Source organism: Schistocerca piceifrons, chromosome 9, assembly GCF_021461385.2.
Source record: "Schistocerca piceifrons isolate TAMUIC-IGC-003096 chromosome 9, iqSchPice1.1, whole genome shotgun sequence".
NCBI lineage: Eukaryota > Metazoa > Arthropoda > Insecta > Orthoptera > Acrididae > Schistocerca > Schistocerca piceifrons.
This window is the reverse complement of record NC_060146.1, coordinates 56,435,615-56,460,003: the sequence shown is the minus strand read 5'-3', so window position 1 is coordinate 56,460,003 and position 24,389 is coordinate 56,435,615. Positions and strand designations below refer to the sequence as shown.

The 24,389-nt window shown below is 39.1% G+C and overlaps 1 protein-coding gene across 1 annotated transcript in view; it reads left to right on the top strand.

Moving 5' to 3' along the window:
• Nucleotides 1-24,389, top strand: part of LOC124716700 (pecanex-like protein 1) — a 296,058-nt gene that overhangs the window by 30,252 nt on the left and 241,417 nt on the right. Inside the window, exons 4-6 of the mRNA XM_047243242.1 lie at nt 5,031-5,183; nt 10,788-10,963; nt 19,038-19,257. Of these exons, the coding sequence (XP_047099198.1) occupies nt 5,031-5,183; nt 10,788-10,963; nt 19,038-19,257 (549 nt within the window). The remainder of the gene's footprint in view (nt 1-5,030; nt 5,184-10,787; nt 10,964-19,037; nt 19,258-24,389) is intronic.

Below are 24,389 nucleotides of genomic sequence, written 5' to 3'. Positions count from 1 at the left end.
CACACACACACACACACACACACACACACACACAACCTCTTAAACAGTAACACCACATTATTTATCCGCAGATAAATAATACTACTACTACTACTACTACTACTACTAGTAACAGTAGTAGTAGTAATTAAAAGGAGTCTTTTTGATTTGTGAAGCAATTTTTTATGTTAAACAAATACTTTATTTAAGTGGTAATAACATAACTGCGTACATTATCAAGCAACAATGTACAAAAAATGTCTGCTTCCATTGTTAGCATGCCATGATTTGCAGAGCAGACTGTGCGTCAGCATGTAATTATGTCCGGCATTCCCATCAGATGGCATAATATTGTACACTCACAAATGTCACACTCTGTGTGTGATTTAATTTTCGTGCTGCAACAGTGACTAAACCTGCTTATAGATTGCACTTACTTGTTCTAGTTGTAGAATGTCGCGGCTGTGATTGTTTGATATTAAGCCGCTCAACAGAAGTGTGGGATGCAAGTACACATCAGTCTTCCGCGCTGATCATCCACCGTACAGTCGTGATCTCGCTTCCAGCAATTTATGTGTTTCTTTGCACCTCCAGTCTGCATTTTTACATTTACCAAGAGCTAGTGATGACCATCAAAAGCCGATTTCATTCTCAGGCAGCTAACTTCTAACAAATGAATACAAAAGTTGATCTCACAATATGCCAAGTATCTAAATTCTGGTACTGATTATGTTGAAAAAATAGCTCAAACCGTGCTGTAATCTGTTGCTAGTAGTTTTCTCCATGTAACAATGTTTCTTTTCCCTGTGGTTTCACTCGCAAGCTTATTTGACACATATTGCACTCATCTTCTACTCTGCCATCTTTGGGCCCATCTGTCCCTCTCCTCCCCATGTCTATCTCCTCCAGTCTTCTCTCTGACCATATCCTCCTCTGCCTCCCTCTGTCCATCTCCTCCAGTCTTCTCTCTGACCATATCCTCCTCTGCCTCCCTCTGTCCATCTCCTCCTCGTACATCCTCTGTCCACATCTTCCATCCCACCTCTCTCTGACCGTCTCCTGGTCCCATATCTCTTTCCATTGCCTCCTGTCACCCTCCCTCCTAGCCATCTCCGTTTTGCACCCATCTCCCCTCTCCCAGTCTGTCTCCTACTCCCCACCTCTCCCTATTCATCTCCTCTAGTCCCTTTTCCTATCTGCTCCACCCCTTCTCTCCATATCCATCTCGTTTTCAACCTTCCATCCTCTCTGCCCATCTCCATCCCTGTGTTTGTCCAGTTTGTCCATCTCCTCCTCCCCCTCTATCCCTATCCATCTCCTCTCACCTCTCTTCCTAACAACACCTCCTCCTCCCAACTGTCTCTGTTATTTGTTTCCTGCCCCCTTTCTCTGTCCACCCCCTCACCCCCTTCTCTATCTGCACAACCTCTCCTGCTCCCCCCCCCTCCCCCCCCCCCCCTCTCTCTCTCTCTCTCTCTCTCTCTCTCTCTCTCTCTCTCTCTGTGTGTGTGTGTGTGTGTGTGTGTGTGTGTGTGTGTGTGTGTGTGTGTGTGTGTGTTTTTTCTACCTTCCTCTCTCCCCTATCAGCCTTCCCTCAGCCATGCCCATCTGCACATGTAGCCCATTTAAAACAATTTGATAAAGTGGGCTGATACTGTTCCAACAAAACATGCTTCCCATGTTGGGCAGCGTACATGTTGGGCTGGAAAACCATTTCTTGACACTGTTGTGTAGCCTACCCCAGCAAAGCAGGTTGATAAACTTCTGGTTTTAATCGTAAGCATGAAGAATGTGTAAGGTTGTTTATTATTATTGGCCTTCAGCACAAAATAAAAACTTCTATCTAGTGCACTTTGATATGGTATCCATCATTGTTGCCACTCACTAGGACAGGTCCTGTGGGGTAGGGTTTACTTTTTGAAACCACTTATACAGTCCATGCATCACACCCAGCAATCATTCATCCTCGTGGACCCTTGTTTTGTAGGTAATCAACGTAAGAATATTTCAGAATTTTGTGTGATGTTCTAGAGCCTTAAGAATCATTATCACACATACTGACGGTGTAGTGTAATAATTAAGTTATGTTCCACACATGCAGAAGGTTGTGTATTTGAACATCATTAGGTGCTTTGATATTTTTATTTTTTAATCTTTATCACAATAACTTTGATCATTACTTTTATTGAAATAATTGATCTAAATGTATTTTAAAAAATTTCTAATACTTTTTCATGTTATGATGACCATCATATTGACTTTTTGATTTGCTCCCATTTTTTCTCTTTAACATTCTTCTTTAATTTGGAATCTTTTTTATGCGAGTTTAATTATTTATTATGTATTAACTTTGATTTAATTTCTACCATGTTATCATCTTATATTTTTGTCCATGTTATTGCATTCATGTATGCTCCTCATTTGGCTTGAATTTCATTTTACTTATAATCACTTTTTTTATTTAAATCTTCATCTGATTTATTTTGTCCATAGTCCAACAAGAATTTGCTTTAAGTTTATATATGACAATTACTGTAAAAAATGTATGTCTTCAACAAAAAACACACATTTGACACCATTGCACATCAATATAAGTAGATCATTTTGTCTTTTGTTTTCAGCTGATGAACCAGCATTTTCGAATGTTTGAATGTTATGATACACAAATAAAAATAATTAGATCCACATGCATGTAGACACCAAATGGAAAAAGAATGAAAGGAAGAAAAAATGAGAGAAAATCAAAAGTTAAAACAATGATTGAAATGATATGACAGGTTGCTAGAAAAAAAAAAAATATATATTTAAACCAGTTAACTGAATAAAACATTAAGGAAGTCATTTCAGTAATAATTGAAAAACAAAAATTTTTATAGTACCTGATTGAGATTCAAACTCGAAATCTTAGACATATTTTAAATGTACCTTAGCTATTATACTATGCCATCAGCCTGTTTAATATTGCTATTTTTAAGACTCTAGAGCATAATGTGAAATTATGAAATTTTTTTCACCCATTATTTGCTAATGGGGTCTTGTCGAGGCGAAAGTCAGCAGGGTGTGATATCTGGTAACATAACCTACATCACTGTATAAGTGATTTAAAAAAATTGATCCTACTGCTAGAAACATCTCCTTGTCAGATATGAATACTCAGTGTCATCTGAAGGTGCCAAATCAAACCATCACCTGTCACTCCCACCACTCTTTTCGTACCTTCTCTAACTCCCGGCAAAACTCCCCCGCCCCAGCCCCATTCAGCTGAGGACTGTTCTTTTGTTATGGTGTTGCATGACATCATTCTTGTGGTGTCAATCGTGCCCTACTTCAGGATAACGAAATATCTTTTTATCAGACTATCATTTTTACCGTTTCAGATTTTACTGAAACCCAATTTTCTGTGTGATTCAGTTGATCAAAATAAAATTTGAGGACCATTACAGGCTGCCAATTCTGTTCACATGCAAATCATATTTATAACGGGGTATTTTGACTCATACTTAGATGGAGATATCTCAGCTGCTTCAAAATGCTTTTTAAAGAAAATGTCAAAAAGTTAGTTGAGCAGTGCTCTTGTATTGGGATTTGAAGGTTTATTTGAGGGAAGCCATCCCCTGCAAAACCCATTACACCACTGTGAATAAGAGATGATTCTGATTTACAGTAAATGTTAGTAATCATCATCTCCACCTTCATCTAGTGTTCATTATTTAGTGCACAGTCCTTCACTCTGTCCAGCCAAATGTCTCTTATTCTTCCTCTTGATCTTTCTTTCCATCTTGTGTGCTGTCCGGGTATCCTCCTCTCATCTATTTGCTTAACTTATCTGTACCATGTAAAGCTTGATTATCCTGTCCTATCCTCTCCTGTAATGGTTCCTCCTTCACTTATTCTCTGATCCTCTCATTTCTTAACCTGTCTAACTTTGTTACACTGGTCTCTGAGGCATATGTCAGACTGGAATGTAGTATGCCCAGTATATAACCCTTCTGCTGTTTTGAGGGACATCCGTCCTCTGTTTTGAGCTTCTGACACTCCTCCAGAATGCTTCTGCTTGTCTCCCTCTCTCATTTACTTCTGTCATTTTTTCCATTCTCCTGTGTTAAGTTTCTCTGATACCATACTCAAAACTTTCCGTCCTCCTCAGTCTTTCCCCACCAATTGTTATTCCATTTGTGACTCTCCCCATCTTCCCTGTCATGATCATTATTTCACACTTACTTATGCTAAATTTCATTGCATATCCTCATCTTATTCCTTGCCGTACATCAACTGCTCCTGCACTTTCTCTTCCTTGATTTCCTGGATCATCCAACAGTCTGAAAATGCCATTGCTTTCATGTTTCCTTCCTCAATTACTTGTGCCATTCTGGTCATTATCTCATCCATCAGCCATAAATGTTAGTAATATTTAGAAAAATTTCTGAAAAGGAAACCAAATGTGAACAGTTTAATTGCATAGTAGAAGCTGATGTAGGTATAAATAGTGTGTTTAATATGAAAGCAGATGGGTAACCTCAAACAATATTAAGTTGTAATGAAAAGTATTACATGACAATTTTTACTTCGTTAAAATTTAGGCTGTGATGAACAAATGGCATTCAGACTGAATGAAGTGACTGATCTTAGAGTGGCAAAAAAGAATGAAAAATTTAAGAGAATTATATCACAAGTATATTTCAAATGAAGAACACTGGAAAATGACTTCCTTCAAAAAATTTAATGTGACTGACGACCCAAACATGAAAAGATATCATCATCGTCATCCAGATGAACACTGTTGTAGATTCTGTAAATCAAATGTAGACAGAGAGCCGTTGAAGGTGAGCATACAATATCAAAACATATTGCCAACCTGTTTCAGCTGTTTTTTTATACTCTAGCTTTACGCAGTTGAGCTGAACCTAACATAAGAAAACCTTTTGTAGTTTCTACGGGCTTAATGGAAAAAATATAATTCGTACAGAACAATGTGGCAATGTCTGTATCTTTGTTGCACTGAGCGTGAGACAGATGTTTTTGGAATAAGATATTTTCTGCCTGTTTGCCAGACCTGAAAGTGGATGTCCACCGCAAGAACAGTTCGGAGAGCAGTGAGGAGGTCGCAGTACTGAGGCCGGTGGTGGAGCGCGTGTCGGTGCACCGTGCGGAGGCCTGTACGCAGGCGGACCACAACTGGTCTCTCAGAGGCTCGAAGACGCGCGGTGGGTCACGTTGCAACCTGTTCTGCTTATATCGTTGGTGTACTGTTAGTGCAATTTGTTTAATTCTCTGAATTCCATTACACGATACGCTTTGCTCACGAGGCAAGATGCGGTGAGGAAAGCATCGAAATATTGAAGCCTCTGATAAGTTGGCAAATTGAAAGAATATTTGGTGAGAGATGTAATTTTGCATTGGAATCGGCGATAGAAATGTGGACTTACTTTGGACGAGTGGTTGTTTGAGCTGACCGGAAGAGGTAACGTGGAGGGGTAAAAGGTACCGTATTTACTCGAATCTAAGCCACACTTTTTTTCCGGTTTTTGTAATCCAAAAAACCACCTGTGGCTTAGAATCGAGTGCAAAGGAAGCGGAAGTTCTGGAAAATGTTGGTAGGTGCCGCCACAACTAACTTCTGCCATCAAATATATGTAACACTACACAGGCATGCTTTGCAGGCACAAAGATAAATACTGGTGCCAAAACCTCTGCGTCAGTAAATAAATTTAAAAAGAAGGTGGAAAACGAGCTTTTCTTCTCCGCCACGAGTTTCGACCACTGCATTTTCATACATTATCCAACGAAGTATATACAAATTCTGTATTGTTCATCTTCGAATGTAGCAGCATTTCAATGTACTACGAAAATCCACTGGCAAGACTGTTTGGGATGTGTGTCAATATGGCCAACTGTATGTTCTGAATTTTTTCCTACCTGTGAGAGGAGATGATTGCTGATAGGAACTTTTATGAATTGTGAGTCACATGCAGTGTTCTCTTCACTGTAAGAATAATACGAATATAAACATTTTACCATGTATTGTTTCGTGTTGTGCTGCTATCTCATTTAAATCCTGTCTGCCTAATAAACTACGTAACTAGAGTGAGTCAACAGCAAACGTGGAAGAATATACATATCATGTCATGTTTATATTTGTATTATTCTTATGCCTAATAGTGATACAGTCAGAAATGAAGCACGGCAATTGACTAGATTTTTAAATCTAAGATATCTCTAATTTCTGTGCAGAATGTAATGTACTAAAGAGGCGCCTGCAAAGATTTTCAAACGTAGAAAAATTTTTGCTAAACTCTCGTTCAGAACATCTTCTGTCATACGCAGTCTCTTATTTGGTTCTTGTTGATCATTATCAAAGAAAGCAGCAATGTAAATAACGACAAATAGCAGTCTCTTGCCATTGTTTCGCCAATGAGACAATTCGCGAGTGGCAACAGGTCATGAACACTCATCATCAGAATGCGAAAAACAATGGATGACACAGTACAATAAGGCATTTTCAACGTAGATTGACGTAAACACCTATAACAAAGAGAAGAGAATCAGATCAAAGAAAAACATGCAATGAATTCAAAAGAGACGAAGCACGTGAAAAAGGAAGGGTACCCATATAAATACGGACGGAGCGCCTGACGCATAGCAATGGCTACCTGGTAGAACTTAACTGCTATGCTTACGACTCGAACCAAACTACTGTAGCTGTATCATCATTCATTCGACCTAAATTGTGCCTCATATTTCAATGGACCAACTTTGTTTCGATTTGGAAGTGCGGCCATAAACTTTTCTCTCCCCCTTGAATTTCAAGTCTCAAATTTCAGGTGCGGCTTAGATTCGGGAAAATTTTTTTTCCTTGATTTCGAGTCTCATTTTTCAGGTGCGGCTTAGATTCGACGGCGGCTTGGATTCGAATAAATACGGTACATGGAAAAGAGATGGGGAGGTAATGGGAAGGAAAGCACCACCACCCTGGTTACAAACTGTCCATTTGAGACCGACTAACTGCAGTGTCATCCTCACTCGACCAACGGCATCACTCGAATGCTCTTCCAGCTGTTGTTGGCTTAGCAGACCTGTTGCTGCTACGTCAGATTCGAGCAGCTCCTCAATTGACCTCGTGAGGTCAAGTGCAGTGCACCCTATTGTTACAGGCCTCCCACTCGGCATTGACAGAAATTGAGCCGGGGCCCTCAGCACGTCGGTTGACTGTGCTGACTATTCAGTTGTGGAGGCAGAGGTAATAGGGACGTTGACAAAGTGGGAGCTAAGTGTGTCTCTGTAGTAGTTATGAAACAGTGAGAGGGAGGGTGGGAGAATGAAGAATGTGTGATGCTGGGATCTGGGTCTGTGTAAGTGAAGTAGCAGCTGTGCTTGTGAGGTGGGGGGGGGGATGAAAGAAGTGGGAGCCTCTTTCAACAACCAACCTATCTGGATCCTTCTCCTAGTACCAGTTCCTCTGAACTTCATAGGTGACAACTGACCCACCAACAATTTGACAAAGGCAGTGTTCGTAGCAGTTTTCTTTGATGGTTACCGTCTGATCACTGAAGTTAGGTGACATTGGGCCTGGCTAGTATTTGGATAGGTGACTGTCTGCTGAAAACCAGGTGCCATTAGTTTTAACAACTTGCAAGTCACCAAAGTAGCTTCCAGTTGAAAGACTTGTGCCAGGCGATTGTGCCACACAGAGATATTTTTTTCTATAAGTGCAGGTGATTTTAAAACAACATAACTAGCATATTTTCATTGGTTGACATTGGCCTACTGGTAAATAGTCAGCAAAGGATATTATGTACATAAGGCTGTCTTAAGTGTGACTCAATGAAATACACTGATGTAAATAAATAAGCATAGACCAGGGATGGCGAACCTCTCTACATCTGCATGCCATTTTTTCAAAAGAAATGTTTAATGTGACCGTGGCAAGCCATCAAACTATCTGTAGTACTAAATTTTAATAATGTGTATTGCTTGTCTTTTACTTACTTATTTTGTACGTGTTAAGACATATTGATGTGTTGGTAAATGTGCCAACACCTTGTAGATAGAGGCGGCCTAAATGCACGCTATCTAACGCAGACGGGCGTGAATTCTGGAACAGGATAAGTAGTGAATTCTCATAAGAAAAGTATGCAGCTCCTCGAATACTTATCTTTTATTCTTTGATGTGAATTACAGCATTCTTGATGAGACATTTCATACGATAGCTTTCAAACTATGTAAGGCTAATGGCGCCTTGCTAGGTCGTAGCCATGGACTTAGCTGAAGGCTATTCTAACTGTCTCTCGGCAAATGAGAGAAAGGCTTCGTCAGTGTAGTTGCTAGCAAAGTCGTCGTACAACTGGGGCGAGTGCTATTCCGTATCTCGAGACCTGCCTTGTGGTGGCGCTCGGTCTGCGATCACACAGTGGCGACACGCGAGTCCGACATGTACTAAATGGACCGTGGCCGATTTAAGCTACCACCTAGCAAGTGTGGTGTCTGGCGGTGACACCACACATATGATAGTACACGAATGCATGCATATTTTGAGATGTGATATTGCATAAAAATTTTGGCTCTACTGATTAATAAAAAAGAACTACTAAATACTTTCAAAATAAAAACTCTTTTTCTTTCAGCTACGAATCGAACTTTCCTACAGCAAATGTAAAATAAATATTTCTAGGTTATCTAAATGAAAAATTGTAATTTCTGTTACTGCAAATTCAATCTAGATCATTTATATTAGGTGAAACTCTGTAACTTTCAGTGAACGGAAGCTGAACTTGTCATGTGATAAACGGTTTCTTTAGCGAGTCTTTAACGTTCCAATTGAACCTGATTTATGCATAACTCTGCTCTGTGAAATTCTTATTTATACCTAAAGTTTTGTCAGTCCCAGCAAAATATGATTTAAAAACTTTTTAACTAAACCTTGTATATACACGAAGCATTTTTACTGAAATCACTGTTATACACAACACATTCTGGTGCAATAAATTGAGTTTTGCGTAACCATAATAAGCATTGTTATTTGAAAATAAACTCTGCGACATTTTCCATAACTTTGTTGACATGTCCAAGTACAGAGTGTGGGTGGCACAATGGAGACAAGAGACAAAGGCACAGATTATCAAAACAATTTTGCTTAAGCCAGTTTTTTTTTAACAACAGATACAAATATCTGTGCCCGTAGTAGTTGCTGGCAACATTATCATCACAATTAATTTTTTGATGTCATTTACAACACAATATTCAGCAAACATCACTAAACAGACGGGTTTAGTTACATCTGTACTTTCGTCAATACACAGCGGAATCTGAGGAGAGGACTTGACGTAATTTTGTTGTTGTCATTTTTACATTTTCCACCAGCTTTACAATTCTGTTTTTTATTGTGTTTCTAGACAAAGGAATGTATTTGACGTGCTCAATTATCTTACCTTTATTTTCAAAATCTTCAAAAAGTGATGTGGCACATGCTAAATAGGCTTCCTTAAAAAATTACATCGCCAAAAGTTTTACTGTGGCGGGCAATGACATTTGCAGCTGAGAAACTTGCGGCACTGGTATTACTATTTTTGCTAACTTACTTAATCGTCATGTCAACTTCCTGAATCTGTCTTTAATAGCACATGCAATGAATTTCTTTTGCTCTGGCTTGCTTTTTTGACAATGAGCTTTGTTTCGTAGCACCATTTTACCGATGGTGTTCTACATGCCACTCTCTCGTAACATGAAGCACATACCACTTTCTTGCCTTTATTAATCGTTTCATATTTCTCAGTCCACCAAGTTTGAAATTCTGTGTTACACTAATCTTGCACGTTTTCTTTCTTTGCCAAACTAGCCATTATGAATACTACTCACAATATGTGTAATTGCAGCACATGAAATAAGCACACAACAAACAAAGCAAACAGGTGAACACTAGAATTAAATTTTCACTCTACAGCGGAGTGTGTGCTGATATGAAACTTCCTGGAAGATTAAAACTGTGTGCCGGACTGAGACTCGAACTAGGGACCTTTGCCTTTTGCGGGCAAGTGCTCTACCAGCTGAGCTACCCAAGCGTGACTCACGCCCCGTCCTCACAGCTACTGGTACTGGCGGAATTAAAGCTGTGAGGGCAGGGTGAGAGTCGTGCTTTGGTAGCTCAGCTGGTAGAGCACTTGCCCGCGAAAGGCAAAGGCCCAGAGTTCGAGTCTCCGTCCGGCACACAGTTTTAATCTGCCAGGAAGTTTCAGGTGAACGCTGTTCCGCCACAGCAGTTTGGCCGTACAGTGCTTGTTGGTATAGGTTGGAAGACGGTGTTACTGGAACAGCTGCCGACGTATGTGACCTAAAAGTGGATGACGGAGTGTTATTATTAATGCATTTGAGTGCACTGTGACACACTGTGAGTGAGCATAAACAAAGAGCTGTCATCTAAAACTTCTGTTGTGCCTCGGCACTGATAGCCTGTTCATGATGAACTTTGATACTGTGACTTCAAATGCAAATGAAAAAGTTTTGATTAGAAAGGCCTACCAAAATTCTTCATTTAATGCTGTGCCCAATTTATTTGGTCATGTGCCACTAATGGCATAGACCGTATGTTATGTGACCTCAGATTGTATGCCACACTTTGCCCTATTGACTGTTACACATAACTACTCAACTACTTTGTGCAAGTTAATGGGAAGTGTGAAACGACAAGAGTGCAGCATTTTATTTCACAAAGCAATGTAGTAATTGTGATTAATTTTTTAAAAGTTGTAGTTTGTGAATGCCCTGTTGAAATGTAGTATGGCATTACAGTGTCTCTCTTTCTTTTTACCTCACAGAGAAAAGATCTCGACAGCGAGCTGGCAGCATATCAGTGGCTGTAGTCGATGAGCTGCCTTCGACGTCAGGAACGGGTGGGATTGGACGTCGCACGAGTGGTAGCCGTAGTTTCCGGAAGCAGTCATCAGACACTCATGACGAGCGTCGCCACCGCAGGCATCACAGGCCGTCACTTGTGAGTGCAGAACCTCTACGGCAGTGCTCAATGTACACTTGTTGTCACTTACAGTGCCTCTAATCTCGTAGTAATATTACTTGACATGAGAAGATTGTCTGCTCATCAGGTGCTGAAGCATGGTGATAAGCATGTAAATCTGAGAATGTGCATACTTGTAAATTTAGGAAAAAGGTCTGTTATGACGAAGTAGGGAAGATGTATGAGTAGAAAAAGAAATAATTTGGACAACTGCTTATTCCAGACCCAATATCAACAAACCTGAAAGCATTTGTAAGTTTTATTACTGTTGAGATTAAAAATTAGGAAAATGACAACAATGAACTAATAATAGCAACTCATCAATTCATGGATCAATAGTAGCCACAGACACTATCTGACAAATATATCTGGTATAGTCCCAAGCTCTAAGACAGAAATGATTGACACCAAGATAATAGGCTAGCTTGGGAAAGAACTGCATGGGAAACGGGCAAATGACCTGTTAGGGTGGTGATATTTTGCAAAGATCAAACAACTGATGGGCACACACAAGTTTTCATGCAAAAACTGAGGAATTTCTTACAGCAATTCAGATAAAGGCATTGTACTGATGAGCTATTGGAATTACTTCCTGAAAAAGCAAGCAACAGATAATAGCTGCAGGGTGTAGGGGGGGTCAGTGTGGGACTGCATCACACGTTACTCCTGGGTAGTTGGAAAAGGTATGATGAGGTCACCAAAATAATCCACCAGAAGTTGGGATGGCAACATCAGTTAATGAAAGATTTTCTTCCATACTATGGATTCAATCTTCTCACTGTAGTGGAAAACAAAAAATTCAAAATTTGTTGGAACCATGATGCATACTCTATAAAACAATCTGTTGTAATTGACCTGACAGAACAGTGATAAATAAAGCTGCGAAAGTCACATTTCCCATAGACATTGCCATAAATCGCAAACCGCGTGGTATGAGAAGATGGCCAAATACAGGAATCTGGCAGGTAAGGTTAAAGCTGTGTGGAAACAGAAGTCTGTACATGTTGCCCCCCTGTGTTAGTACTGGATGCCAGCATTGTCTCAAAACACACTGTGTAAGACTACAGGAGCTAAAACTGCATCCCTTGCTCCATTGTCAACTGCAGAAACAAGTTGTGCTGAATATCTGCAGAACAGTTTGGTGGGTCCATTCTGAGAACATAGTGAATTTAGTGGTAACTTGTTATTTCAACTGTTACCGTTATACCAATAATCAGTGAGCTACTAAATATAATAATAATAATAATAATAATAATAATAATAATAATAATAATATTCCCGTGGAGGCCTGGGAAAAGAATAGGCCTCTGTTATGTTCTGCCAGTCGTAAAAGGCGACGAAAAGAACAAACCACTAATAGGGCTAACCCCCCTTTTAGTGTGATTACTTGGTTCAGGACAGAACTAAAGAAGCCTCGGACAACCGCCGTCATGGTCGGGGACGACGCTTGAACCCTATGCCCGCCCACAATGGTAATGACACTGCTAGCCAACTGGAAAATGATTTAAATCCAAATAGAGGTGTTTTGCAGGATATGCTTCCTGCAACCACCCTAGAAGGAAAACAAAGACAGAGGATGAGATGGTCAGATGAAGTTAATCGACACCTCATGTTCTGTTATTACCAAGCAACAAACCTAGGAACCAACACAACTGGATACAGATCACAAGTATACACGACATTTATTACCAGCTACCCGGAATTAAAATTTTTAACAGAACAACGACTAGCTGATCAGATCCGTGTAATAATAAAAAATAACAGGATACCCCAGTCAGAATTAGTAAACATCAAACAACAAGTACAACAAATACTGGAACAAAATAATGTGCAATCAGAAGAAGAAGAAAATACAGTAAGGGACTCAAACATCCCAGAGCAAACAAACAAAGACCAACACGCATCAACTAAACAATCAGAGGAAAACGAAATCTCAAGACAGCCACCAGAACAAGCACAAATAGAACACGAAGAGACACATGTGTTAGATATAGAAGAGAAATTTCAGCTGACATACATAGAATACAAAGACACAAATACAGACATCAGACCATTCTTGCATAGACCGCCAAATAACCCACAAGTCGAAACAACGATAAAAACTATCAACACAATCATACACAACAAAATAAATGAAAATACAACTATGGAAGAGTTACAACTACTGGTTTATATAGGAGCACTCGCTACACTAAATATACACACTAGGCAGAGATCAGAACAAACCAACACACAGAAGAAACCCACAAAACCAGCATGGCAACACAGGCTACAGATAAGAATAGAAAAACTGAGAAAAGACATCGGACAGCTAACACAATTTATAAGAAATGAAATATCAGACAAAAAACGAAAAAGGTTAGGTAAAATCTCACAACAAGAAGCAATAGAGCAATTAGATGAAAAGAAGCAGAAATTACAAGCATTGGCCAAACGACTTAGAAGATACAAAAAAAGTGAAAATAGAAGGAAACAAAACCAAACATTCAACACAAACCAAAAGCGATTTTACCAAACAATAGATAACACACACATTAAAATAGACAGTCCACCAAACATAACAGACATAGAACACTTCTGGAGCAACATATGGTCAAACCCGGTACAACATAACAGGCATGCACGGTGGATACAAGCAGAAACAGACACATACAAGATGATACCACAAATGCCTGAAGTGATAATTTTGCAACATGAAGTCACCCAAGCAATTAATTCTACACACAATTGGAAAGCCCCTGGAAATGATAAAGTAGCAAATTACTGGCTAAAGAAGCTCACCTCAACACATTCACATCTAACTAAATTATTTAACAGTTACATTGCAGACCCATACACATTCCCTGATACACTTGCACATGGAATAACCTATCTGAAACCTAAAGATCAAGCAGACACAGCAAACCCAGCTAAATATCGCCCCATAACATGCCTACCAACAATCTACAAAATATTAACTTCAGTCATTACGCAGAAATTAATGACGCATACAACACAGAACAAAATTATAAATGAAGAACAAAAAGGCTGCTGCAAAGGAGCACGAGGATGTAAAGAGCAACTGATAATAGATACAGAGGTGACATATCAAGCTAAAACTAAACAAAGATGAGGTGACTTACCGAACAAAAACGCTGGCAGGTCGATAGACCACAAACAAACACAAACATACACACAAAATTCAAGCTTTCGCAACAAATTGTTGCCTCATCAGGAAAGAGGGAAGGAGAGGGGAAGACAAGCTTGTGTCTGTATGTGTGGATGGATATGTGCGTGTGTGCGAGTGTATACCTGTCCTTTTTTCCCCCTAAGGTAAGTCTTTCCGCTCCCGGGATTGGAATGACTCCTTACCCTCTCCTTTAAAACCCACTTCCTTTCGTCTTCCCCTCTCCTTCCCTCTTTCCTGATGAGGCAACAATTTGTTGCGAAAGCTTGAATTTTGTGTGTATGTTTGTGTTTGTTTGTGGTCTATCGACCTGCCAGCGTTTTTGTTCGGTAAGTCACCTCATCTTTGTATTTATATATAATTTTTCCCACGTGGAATGTTTCCTTCCATTATATTGATATCATTAATTTGAATCCAACAATTACGTTTGTTATTGTCACTGTTGCATTTCGAAATCTTTTCTGTCGTCTTATTTTCCTCTTTCTGTTTTTGCCAGTAGTTTCACTTTGGTTTCACTTTGAATTCACCTTCTCCTTTTTACCGTAATCTGCTATACTATTTTATCCCGCCTATATATATACTCAATAATACGTAACCCACTTCCAAACCATAACCAAAAAAATTTTTTGCCGCTTTCAGCACTACCGCCGCTATAATATCCACCGTTTTCTAGTTCACAAACAGCTCCTTTCACCTTTTAAACAACCATTTCGGCCAGTTCTAATAACTTTCGCTTTATTTCCATCTCCGTTTTTCCCACACCACTGATCATTTTTAGCCGCTTCCCACAGGTTTTAACGCGATTATTTCTTCGTCAGACAATTGTTAGTCTCATTTTCATAATCTGCCACCACAATACCACTCCTTTTAATATACTACACGCAGTTTTTTCGAAATTTTCCCGAATTTCTGCGTCCTTTAACGTGTTTTGGCAACAACCACCTAACCTTTATGCACATCGTTATCTACCAACCCAAGTCCAACATAGCCCAGCTGTAACCAACACCTTTTCGCCTTTTTTCATTCCAGATCTCCTGTTTCTTTCCGGTTCACCTTTATCTCTCCCCATATATTTTTATTTTCATTTTCATTTCACCTCATGTTAACACTTTCCACCTTCTAATACCATGTCACCCTCACAACACCCCCACAATGACCCCATTAAGTTTGGTCTGCTTGTGTCTGTATGTGTGGATGGATATGTGCGTGTGTGCGAGTGTATACCTGTCCTTTTTTCCCCCTAAGGTAAGTCTTTCCGCTCCCGGGATTGGAATGACTCCTTACCCTCTCCTTTAAAACCCACTTCCTTTCGTCTTCCCCTCTCCTTCCCTCTTTCCTGATGAGGCAACAATTTGTTGCGAAAGCTTGAATTTTGTGTGTATGTTTGTGTTTGTTTGTGGTCTATCGACCTGCCAGCGTTTTTGTTCGGTAAGTCACCTCATCTTTGTATTTATATATAATTTTTCCCACGTGGAATGTTTCCTTCCATTATATTAAAACTAAACAAAGGTTGCTACACTACGCATACATTGATTACCAAAAAGCCTTTGATAGTGTACCCCACTCATGGTTACTACAGATATTGGAAATATACAAAGTAGATCCTAAATTGATACAGTTTCTAAACATAGTAATGAAAAACTGGAAAACCACACTTTATATCCAAACAAATTCAGATAACATCACATCACAGCCAATACAGATTAAGCGTGGAATATACCAAGGAGACTCATTAAGTCCTTTCTGGTTCTGTCTTGCTCTGAACCCACTATCCAACATGCTAAATAATACAAATTATGGATATAATATTACTGGAACATACCCACACAAAATCACACATTTGCTACACATGTATGATCTAAAACTACTGGCAGCAACCAATCAACAACTCAACCAATTACTAAAGATAACAGAAGTATTCAGCAATGATATAAATATGGCTTTTGGAACAGACAAATGTAAGAAAAATAGCATAGTCAAGGGAAAACACACTAAACAAGAAGATTACATATTGAATAACCACAGTGACTCCATAGAAGCGATGGAAAAAACAGATGCCTATAAATATCTAGGATACAGACAAAAAATAGGAATAGATAATACAAATATTAAAGAAGAACTAAAAGAAAAATATAGACAAAGACTAACAAAAATACTGAAAACAGAATTGACAGCAAGAAACAAGACAAAAGCTATAAATACTTATGCTATACCAATATTGACCTACTCATTTGGAGTAGTGAAATGGAGTAACACAGACCTAGAAGCACTCAATACACTTACACGATCACAATGCCACAAATATAGAATACATCACATACATTCAGCAACAGAAAGATTCACATTAAGCAGAAAGGAAGGAGGAGGGGATTCATCGACATAAAAAACCTACATTATGGACAGGTAGACAATCTAAGAAAATTCTTTCTAGAACGAGCAGAAACTAGCAAAATACACAAAGCAATCACTCATATAAATACGTCGGCTACACCACTGCAATTTCATAACCACCTCTACAACCCTTTAGATCATGTAACATCAACAAATACGAAGAAAGTAAATTGGAAAAAGAAAACACTACATGGCAAGCACCCGTATCATCTAACACAGCCACACATCGATCAAGACGCATCCAACACATGGCTAAGAAAAGGCAATATATACAGTGTGACGGAAGGATTCATGATTGCAATACAGGATCAAACAATAAACACCAGATATTACAGCAAGCATATTATTAAAGATCCCAATACCACAACAGATAAATGCAGACTTTGCAAACAACAAATAGAAACAGTAGATCACATCACAAGTGGATGTACAATACTAGCAAATACAGAATACCCCAGAAGACATGACAATGTAGCAAAAATAATACATCAACAGCTTGCCTTACAACATAAACTTATAAAACAACACGTTCCCACATACAAGTATGCACCACAAAATGTACTGGAGAATGATGAATACAAATTATACTGGAACAGAACCATTATAACAGATAAAACAACACCACATAACAAACCTGACATCATACTCACCAATAAAAAGAAGAAATTAACACAACTAATCGAAATATCCATACCCAATACAACAAATATACAAAAGAAAACAGGAGAAAAAATTGAAAAATACATCCAACTGGCTGAGGAAGTCAAGGACATGTGGCATCAGGATAAAGTTGACATTATACCAATTATACTATCAACTACAGGAGTCATACCACACAATATCCACCAGTACATCAATACAATACAGCTACATCCAAACTTATATATACAATTACAGAAATCCGTAATTATTGATACATGTTCAATTACCCGAAAGTTCCTAAATGCAATATAACATATACTGTACAGTTAAAAGGAAGTGACGCTTGATCAAGGTCCGCGTCACTTCCCATTTTTAACCAGACTTAACGTCTGAGAAAGTAAAGAAATAATAATAATAAGCTGCATACCAAATTATCCAAAATGTTTACATTACAAAAAGTATCTCCAAGCACAGAAAACTAAGATATCACAATACAATAATTAAATCATAATGCATCTAGGGATCATAAACACTAACTTGGAACAAAAAACAGATATTTGAAACACTTAAATAAAGAAACTTAAAATCATAAATATTCTATGCCCAGAACTTTTAGATGAATAATACAAACTCAGAAGCAAACAGGAAATCAAACAATTCCAAAATACCCATAGTGACATGACAAAACACAGGTTAAGATTCTGTTGCAAAATTAAGAGTGTACCCAGGCAGACTTACAAAACAAATATTTGAATCCTTTGACAACAGGAATAAAGCTGAGACACACGATTAAATGAAATGGGGAGATAAAAACTGATCTGAAATTGGCAAAAATTACACCAGAAGTTGTGGAAAAACTGTGAAATCTTCAGGTCCAAAATTAACGAATGGCACATTATTATTATTATTATTATTATTATGGTCATAATAAAAGTAACTACTCACTTTGTGATTGAGGTGTTGAGGTCATTAGAAACAGAAACAAGAATGAACCCCCCCCCCCCCCCCCCTCGCCCTGTGCCCTGCTGTTCTTTTTATTTGCTAATGTTGCTTTATATTAAATCTGTGTTGACTGTAGATCTAAGCTTTTGGGAGTACTTATTTTATGACCCGTTCATGGTAAACCTGTTGTGTTAATGCTAAATAAATAATCACGATTGTCTTTGTCTGGAAACTAACATACTGTTGAAGAAATAACACTGATAGATGTTGTACTGCCCATCACGACCAGAGATTACATTGTTGCCAGTGATTTAAATGTCATCTGTAACATCTTAGTTTCCATCGAGACATATAATAAGGGAGGGGGGGGGGGGGGGGAGAAGTGGAACTCTGCTCAGTGTGACTCTTAAGAATGGTGGTTACTGTTGATATTTCAGCTGTTCGTTGATAATTAACATGACAAGCACATTGAGAATATTGAATATAACAAATCCATTGGGAAAGAGTTCATTGTTACGTTACCCTTTTTTCCTTGCAATCTGGGGACACGAGCAATTTTGCAGCCTCAGTAATTTGGTTTAATGAAAATGCAATCCATAAAGAGAAGACAACTCACTGAAATGTAACTTAGTAAAACGCCCCTTGTCTATGAACTCTGCTTTGAACTTGTTTTGAAAAAAGTGATTTATCAGATTGCACAATTGTGGAAACAAGATGGAGTCATGGCATTTCTTTATGAAATATGAGATAGTTAAACAAGCATAATTGTAGATAATAAAATACTTCTAATTCCATTGTTGGACTGTTTATCTGTGAATGTTGCAAAGTAAAGTATTACTTGTTGATATTTGGAGCATTGGTATGTTGCCTTAAAGTTACAAGTCTCATTTTGATGTAACGTTTGCCTTGCAGGACCCTGGTACCGCGGCCTCAAGTTCCTCCGTGTCTGGCCCTCTGCAGGCTAGTGTGCGCCGCCTCTCGAACGCCCCGAACGGCAGTCTCGGCTTCCTGCCAGGTGGGGCAGCCACTCCCCCACCGCCCACCATCAAGCCCACAGGATCTCTAGAACTCGGCTGCATGCTCGAGAGGGAGAAAGGTACACTGACAGATGCTCAAGACATTGTGTGGCAAGGTCTCCAGCCTTAGTGATAGAATATGGAATTCACATAAAAGTAATGGAATCTGTATTTTGTTTTAACCCTTTCCACTCCTCTTTTTTCTGACAGTTATGTTCTCTACAGCTGCTGTGTATTGTAGTTGTGATGGAGGATTATTGGATGTCTGAAAAAGTCAGAACTGAGAGAAAATATTCTTTAAGAATGGAATTTGGTGTAACCAATGTGCAGCAAGATAGTCGTCACCTGTAACAGTGGTCTGATCATTTAATATTAAGACTACGACCAAGGTGTGGACGGTGCCAAGGAATTGACATATCAGACGTGATTTAACACATAAATAATTTATTCATAACATACAATATGTAACACCAACTACATAAATCCTGCTTCGATTCTTACAATTGCCCAAAATGGGAGGGCTACCACTTTCGAATTGGAAAGGCTTTAATTTAAGAAACCAAAACGCCTATTATAATTTTAAAAAATAATAATAACACAACACATAAGTAAGTACTAAGTGAACACACTCTTAAATCTTTAATTATTAATCACAAAGTATGGGTTTACCACATTTAACTTCTTATTGCAATATAAAACATAAGCACATGAATTCACAACACAGCGTGGCTTCAAAATTTCTACCTGGACAACCTATGGTCCTAAAACTTTTGTATTACATTCCAGCCAATCACATTAATAACTTATAAGCACGGTTGGTAAAATACAAACGTTTGCACTATAATCAATTTTAATAATCCACAATCACTCAAAAAACAACATCAGAAGTTCGATACGGACCATGTAAGCCTGTTTATACAATCTTTCGGACCAAAATAGGCATGAGGGCCACCATAACAGAAGTGTGCTAGTTGCTTTTAGGATATGTGCTCCCATTAGCTTAATCACTAAGTAGATATTTACTTAAGCGACAGGTAAGATAGTTAATGCAAATAGAAGGTAGTTCTAAAGTTTTTTTTTCTTCCTCTCTTTTAACAAGGGGGTTTTAGTAAGGTGGAAATTACACTTCGAGGAGAAGCAAAAGCAATCTAGCAGGCGCGCCTTCACGAGGACGCCATGCCACTACACACGTACTAACCTAGCTGCGTATCCGCTGTCAAGCCAAACATTAACAACACAGTTCCATATTCCTTACACCCAAATAGTCGGGATCAAAACAAAACCATAAATCCCAAGAGCGCAAGATCGAGCATAGCTTCAGAACAGATCTTACTTCGTGTGGTTGCCTTCACAAATACAGGTATCAAAATGAAAACAAGAATGTGGAACAACGTTCCCTAATCAGCACAATGTTCTTCTTTAGGTCCCGGTAGCGCTAGACAACGCTGACATGCCAGTGTTAACAAACCTCTAAGGCAACACCTTCCAACTGACAAGCCGAAACCAATGTGGCCCCTTATCAGCTCCGTGACAGCACTCGAACCCCCCAACTACTGTCAGTGCAACTCACTTAGAATAAATACAGCGCAAATAGTATGGCGGACACATATACCCAGGGATTAACAGAACACTAGACTGAACTAGAATTAACCTTAATAATACAGCACTAGATCTTGGGAGACAAGGAACTAACTCCCCACCCGAAATTCTGCAACCACAGGGTGGGAGGATGAACTACCAAAACATAGAAGTGCAAACATACACAAATAACTACCAAAATACTCCACTACACTGGTTAGCAACGATGCGTGGAGGAATCTGCACTGTCAGAATTGCACCAGTGAACAGAACAGAGGAGTGCCACAGCGGTGGCCACAAGGCGGGAAAGACGACTGGATGAACTCAATCCCAAAGGACTATCAAGTTGGAACATTCACACTTCTTTTCTCCTTTCCCTCTGCGCACTTCGTCGTTTGTCCGGGACTGCTGTGCACAATTCTGAGCCGTCCCCAGTCGTCCCGGCAGACACCGACCCAGCCGAACTGCTCCCGGACTCAAACCCTCGTTGAACGGCAGCTCCACTGCCCCATGATGGTTACGGTCTGTTTGCCTTCGTCGACGCAGGCGATGATTAGACTGCCATCCGCCTCCTGCGGACAACCAGTGAAGAGCGGACAGAGGGGCCTAACCGGGCTGGCGTTCCTCCACGGGTAGAAGTGCGGGTTCAATAACAACACCCGTACGCGGAAGGCAGGATGTCGACGTCACCAGAGCAGACACGAAGGCCACTGCGCGTGACAACCTCCTCAAGCGTGACAGGCCAAAGAGTCCGCTACAGTAAACACGTGAGTCGGTCGTGTTACCAACCTACGGTTTCTAAGTACACCAAAGACAGAACTTGCAATCGATAGTGGGTACACTATGGGCAGGAGTTCAGACGAAAAAGCTTCATAAAAGACCAACCCTGAACAACCGCGGAAAAACGAAATAGAATAGAAGCAATAAAAGACAGCAGTGAGGTGCTAGAACCCAATCGCGCCCAAACACTGTCGATTACCAAAAATATTGGCTCCACACGACACCCAGGAAACGAGCCGTGGAAAGATGGAAGTACACACGGCTCATCACCTAATTTCACCTTCAAATTCAGAGCCATGTTCAATATTATGCTAAGAAATGCTTTAATTTCTACTGATGAAACCTCTTTCCGTAGAGTCACAGTGAATGTTTTGTAGGAAGAGTCGTGTGTTTCGTCTGCTGCATACATTCATGTTGTCACAATTTTGTGAATGATGATCTTGATTTTAGTTGGTTAGGCATGGAGATCTGTGTTAGGCAACAGCCTGCTGCCCATGCAACTGAAATCACCAAGAACTTAAGTATGAGGTGTGAAAGTCTGTTTGCAAATAACACCACCCATGAAACAGAACTGCAAATATTGGCATTATTATTATTATTATTATTATTATTATTATTATCTAAGTACTTTTCAGTGAATCCTTTTTGTTGTACAGACTACTCAATCAATCTTCGTAAGATTACGATTACCGTCAAAAGAAACCTTCTATTTACATGCAACAGACTGCACTTTATCATCTCTTGCTCCTTCTTGTTTCTTCTTCTTCTTTTTCTTCTTCTGCTTCTTCTTCACTAGTACCAGATTTTCTGGATCTTATGTTGCTGTCTGAGCATTCTGAGAGGCACATGTGCTTGCAAGCATGTGTGCGCTTGTGGAGACTCTGCAGTGAGGATTCCGATTGCTCCTTTGTGCTCCTCAGATATCTCTAAAGGAGGTGAAGCACATTGGGTAGCTAGTGAGCAACGTACACATGAGCGACACATTCAGCTCAGAAAACTTTCTCTCTCTTCTTGGTATAGGTCTTAAATACTGAAAGATCCACATCTGAATATTATTTCAACTCATATTTCCTCTTCAGGGCGTAACCAACATAGACTGATGGAAAATCTGGTATCTTGGTTTCATTCTTTATAAACAGTTTGTAGGAAATTTTATGGGGTGTTCGTGCTCTGGGACAACTGGTAAATCCTGGAAAGAGATGGGAACTTTTTCATCTGGGAAAAATCCGGAAATTTTTTAGAACTCAAGGACTTTGACTTGTAAGTACGCATACTTTAACAAAGAAATTTACTTTAGCCAGCTACTGCAGAATATTACTGCAGCAGTAAAACATAAATGGGAGAATAACCTGAAAATAAAACTACAGTTGCAAAGAAAATGTGCCGATTAAAACAGCAAAACACAGTGAATGCACAACAAAACGTGTCGGAGACTTTAGGGTGAAGACTACACGATGCTTCACAACAACAAACTGCTTTCAATGAGCGTGATGTTACAACTGTTTACATTTCCAATCTGGTTGATTTTGTGAGTGGTGGTTTGAAAAGTGCTACTTTCAGGTAAATTTCCTTTTCCACGTGCTGAATGATGATATGTATGAGAATGTGTGATGACTTTATAAAATCATGGAGCATTTGACTCTCAGTCTAAGCTTAACAGTTTGAGGACTAGCCATGCAGAAAAATTTTGGGGCCATAAGATGTGCCGTTTATGCCATTATTTAAAAATTTATTGGTACGTTTGTGTTTGATATATCTTAAAGAGTAACATATGCTAAAGAAGACATGACATTATACATGACAGCTTAGCTTTTCTTGCTGCTACACTGTGTGTGTATTAATTTAAACATTTAACTTTTCCTATTTGTGTGTTTATGCTGCTTAAGTCATGGCGCTAGTGGATAACTACATTACGTGTCATATGCTCTGAATATCTGTTGTCATAGGCTGGCAAGATCATGTAGCATGTTCTGTTATTGACTTACAAAAGCACATCGTGCAGTGCCATCTCAATTTAAGTGCTTCAGAAACTACCATACTGTATTAAGTAGAATTTGTCTTTACACTTTTGTAATATTAAAATACACAGTGTACATGTAGCCCTGTATCAAATAATTTTTGAAATGCTTTTTTTTTTTTTTTTTTGTTAGGTTACGTTTCGAAAGTATAGGAAAGTTCTACGCCAATGTCTAAAGCTTTTATCATTCAAAGGATTGAAAGTTTTACAGCTCCAAGGGAAAGTGTATTGTCACTTAACACGGAAAAAAATGTGTGTTCACCCAGGATATAGTGTATTTTTGACTGGGATATCCGAGGTAATTTTTTTTCCCCCCCTTTTCTGTGTATTCAACCAGGCGTACAATTGTGTCCAGTAATGATTAAAATAATAAAGTTACTCTACCATTTAAATTTATTCGTGCATAGCACAACATGTTTCTTCCCATTTTACTGTGCTGTGGGATTTTACATATATTTTGAATATTAGTTTTGTGTGTGCGGTTCTGTTCTCAACATATTTTGCTTTCTGCTGCATGCAAAAGTTCACCCACACCATACACAGCATTCAAGGTCTGTGAAACTACAAAATATCAATGATTTAATGTGAGCAAACATATGGCCGCTAGTGTGGCTGTGATCGATCTCACTTAATGTTTTAGTAATGAACACTACTCTGTTGGAGCACCGTAGTAGAGATTGTCGAATGCTTCTTTCATTTCACTGATAACTAATGTGCTAGCAATGTATAATTATTGAACACATCAACATGTAATGCAGCTTGAATTCCTGTTGTTCTAAGTTTTCTAACTATTGTTACTGTACCTCTGCATTTGTAAATGCTAGACACCGATGGCAAGCACTTGGGATTCGTGTTCATTACCCAGTATTCAAA